Raw genomic sequence first — 3,951 nt, 5'->3', positions numbered from 1 at the left:
CTCTCTGTGGTGTTGCAGGGTGGTCTCCTGAAGAGTCGTCGGGGCGTGGGTGGTCTCGATTTGGGACGTTGCCTCATGGTGGACAGCGAATGTCTCTCTGAGCTCTTGTTTCATGTCCCTGTGAAGACCCACACGTGGAGTGAAGGATTCTGGGTAGGACACCGAGATGATGGAGGACTCGGTAGGGGCGGCCAGATCTACGAGAGGTGGCCCTGGGGTGTCCGTGGGCATATAGTCGTAGTCCGCCTCCTCGTCGTCGTCTAGATTGTTTGGATGCTGAGTGAAGAGAGGGAGAGTGTCTCCGTGGGCCAGTCGGAACGGCTTGGATAAGCTGTCTCTCGGACCCTGGTGCTGAAAGATGAACTGCAGAGGGTTACCCTGAGGCCTCTTGTGCACGTTCTCCTCAGTGGTTGTGGCCAGCACGGGCTTCTCGACTTTACTTGGATCGCAGTCTGGGACCGGGTAACACATGAGGCTCCCGCCGTCGTTGGGACAGTGGCACACTTGGCACGGGTCCATGTGGAACGAGTGCCCCGCCTCGTACTTCTGCTCGTTGTGCACGCACCCGACGCGCTCGCACTGGATGCACCCGTCAGACGGCTCCGACAGCTCGATGCAGTTGGCCGGGATGTCCGGGCAGGGGATAAAGTGGCAGCTGATCCGCCCGCCGCCCTCGGGGCACGAGCACTCCGTGCTTCCGAAATCGACAAAGTACGACTCCGCCTCGGGCACTTTCCCCTCCCTGAAGCCGGCGTTGACGCAGTCGTAGTACTGGTACCCCTGGCAGGTACATCCTGTCTTCACGCAGGTGGCACAACATGCGCCGCCCCCCAGCGACTCCTCTATGCAGTTCTCCAGCACGGGGCAATCCACTCCGGTACAGTCTTTCTGGCCCAGGCAGCCACTCAGGCTCAGCAAGAGCAAGCACTTCAGCAGCATCACCCTAACATCCGCACGGCCAGACATTTTGAAGGTGAACAATCAGGGGGCGAAAAAAAAGATAGCACAACAGCAGTCCACTTTTTAGCTGGCTGCCACCTTGGATTAGCAAGTGCTCTTCTCTCAGAAGCTGCTGACGCTGATTGGAACCTAGCAGAGAGGGATACAGAGAGAACGAGAGAGCAAAAGAGGAGAAAAATAGAGATGGAGGGGGGGGGGAATAAAGTTTTTAACAAGTTAAAGTCTCTGTGCTGCTGATTTCCTGTGAGGGGCGCGCAGCCAGGCTGACTCCCCGCGCTAAAAGCCAACATCTGGCTTCATGGCTGGGCTCAAATTCTCTAGTTCATCTCATATTCAGAAACCACAGCACTGCCCCATCCAGAAGTGCTGAACACATTTCCCCTAATAAATACAGTCTGCTTTGTGCAGCGCACTTGTATGATCACCACGGCAATGCCACTGTCAATAGACGAGAGGATTCCATGGTCATGATTCCGATTTGGATTTTGGTTTGGACAAGACAAGCACAGACCATCAAAGGGCAAAATCAAACGCAGTTTTTATGTATATCCCATCTGTGCAGGGATTATAAAAAGAGGTCATGACGAATGCTGACTATTCACGTTTCATGTGATTGATTTTTCAGTTTATTTGGCTTGTCATCGCTCCTCAGAGACAGAACAGCGAGGACCTTGTGGCTTAAAGCTTCAAGATTGTGAATGACAGTATGGCTTCAATATTAATGCACACAGACCACGCAGAACGTGATGCCAATTTAACATGATGAGGTGTTTTGTGGGTAATTCGGGCATAGTAATTTCCGAAGCACCTCACAAAGAGCTTCAGAAAAACTTCTGCCCAGACATTTCTGAACTATACATTCATGCACACCTACAAATCACGCATGGTGTGCGCTTTTCATTTTTCATTCCAGCTGGATACACATTTAAGTAAAAAAAGGAGTTTGGTCTACCTCAAACTGTGGAGTGCATTTCTGCTGGATGCATTATTTTACATCCAACTGTGTGGCACCTTCTTTCCCAGTCATTGTCAACGAGTGTTTAAAAGATGACCTTCTTGAGAGAAGAGTTCCTGTGAAGTGCATTTAAAAAGCTCCCCCTTCTCTCTTTACTGAAAGTGCCTGGGACACAAGTACTTCAGAGATATACAGGAGTCTTTGTCTATTTATTTCAAACACAATGTGCAGTCCTGTGAATTAGGTCTGAAACATATTTAGTGTGCTTTGGCAAAATGCCAGGTCTCTTCGGACCCCAAACCTCACATTTCACGCTTGACAATCAAAATTTTTCCATGTTTCCAAAGCACACTATTAGCCCTAATTGTACTAAATCAAGGAAACTATCTATCATCACCTACCTGTTACGAATTAATCATACAAGATCTGTGTTATTTTAAAAGTGAAAAAAATGTCACATAGCTTATGATATTCGCGTTTAAACTAAATGATCCTAAATTATTCATCTACCAGTTCAGACTATTTTTACTGGAGGTTCATGTTACTCGTAAACTATTCTTCCTTGCTAATTCGATTTCTTAACCGACGTCCATCGCTTTCAAATCACTTGATGAAAAACGGTTCCTGCACATACCAGATGTTTAAGCTGTCATAGCCTGTCACTGATCACTTTCCCCACTGACAGAAATGACGGTGCATCTCAGTCAGCTTTTGTGACAGTGTTTTTCAAACACTACAGAAAGTCGTTGATTTAATCCTTAAACTGTTCGTCTGAATTAGTACTTGTCTGAGTACTTCTGAAAACAGCGCCTAAGCCTTGCATTAATTAGTTTAAATGAAAACTGCGTTGTTAGCACTCTCTGAGCATCCAGTCGAACGGCTCAAAATCTCAGACTCATGACCGAGAATTTACAAACACGGTGCACGCCACAGTTTAGCCCTAAAGGGTGGTTTCAAAAACAAACTTCAGTACACACTTAGTTTTAACGAAGCAAAGTGGCAAAATCTGTTCGTATCTGGAGATGTCCGTGCCTTACCCAAGTCTGCATTCCCTGCTGTGAGATGAAGAGGTCCGGGAGAGAAGTTCCCGCAAGAGGATCGCCTGGGCGTCTGTCTATGTATATGGTCTGTGCACTTCGCAACTTTTAGTCTTGGGCTGAAGTGGCTGCACCTCGCGCAGAGGGGAGGGACAAAAGTTTAAGACCTCATTACCCAGTTTTTCATCGTGCCCTTGAAGACCTCTCGCAGCAGGAGCCAAAAGTGAATCGGAATGATACAAAAAAAAAACATGTTTTTCTTGGTCGTATCTACTAGACATCCAATATTTCTTCACAGACTTCTCATATTTTCTCAACGATAGTAAGTCATGAGCGATTTATTTGACTGTCATCACTATTTATCTAGGCCTACATCCAGTTTTAAATTTCAGTAGAGTAAAATCTAACTAATTTTCAAATTGTATTTAGATTGTATTGCTCACATAATGCACACAATTTACAATTTTACAAATAAATGGAAACCAGGACCCATGTTACCTTTGTAAGGTTTTTGACTCCTCTCTGCCCCAAGTTACCCAGTGACAGCACACCTCATCAATCTCCCCTTTAAACATCACATAGCTACTGAAGCATTTGAGGTCCCAGGTCAGGTCACCCTTATTTCGCTGTGAAATACCAAGTGTTTTGAACCCATCACTGACAGAGGACCTTGCTGTTTACAACGACACTGGGGCTTGCTTTGTTTGTTCCATTAGATTGCACTGTGCTACGCACACACATATACGAGTTTGGCCTTCAAAGACAGGTCAGTGTGGGTGCTTCGGGAATGGACACCAGGGCAAACTTAACCCGTGTCGACCATGTTTTTTTTAGGGCCTTGCATGTACCTTTGAAAAAAAGAAAGGTTGTAACCTTGGCCAAACAAAAGCCCTGTGCTCACATCGTTACTCACCCCTGCTGTCTCCTTCATGGCAGTGGGTCTGCCTGACAGGAGGCGTCCACTTCGCCTGAGCTCTCCAGGAAAGTTGCAGCGGAATT

At 46.9% G+C, this 3,951-nt stretch overlaps 1 protein-coding gene across 2 annotated transcripts in view; it reads right to left on the bottom strand.

The window, feature by feature from the left end:
* The window catches only part of fbln2 (fibulin 2), a 67,504-nt gene extending 64,289 nt beyond the window's left edge, over positions 1 to 3,215 (bottom strand). For both annotated transcript variants that reach the window (XM_012838500.2, XM_031567596.1), the window contains exons 1-2: positions 2,953 to 3,215; positions 1 to 1,089 (exon numbers count right to left, since the gene is read on the bottom strand). The exon at positions 1 to 1,089 is cut by the window's left edge and continues 1,654 nt beyond it. In XM_012838500.2, coding sequence (XP_012693954.2) covers positions 1 to 966 — 966 coding nt within the window. In that variant the 5' untranslated portion in view covers positions 967 to 1,089; positions 2,953 to 3,215. The remainder of the gene's footprint in view (positions 1,090 to 2,952) is intronic.
* Positions 3,216 to 3,951: the final 736 nt, after the last annotated feature.

This window comes from Clupea harengus, chromosome 5, assembly GCF_900700415.2.
Source record: "Clupea harengus chromosome 5, Ch_v2.0.2, whole genome shotgun sequence".
In the NCBI taxonomy this organism is placed as follows: Eukaryota; Metazoa; Chordata; class Actinopteri; order Clupeiformes; family Clupeidae; genus Clupea; species Clupea harengus.
The sequence above is the reverse complement of the archived record's forward strand: the minus strand, read 5'-3'. Positions and strand labels throughout refer to the sequence as shown.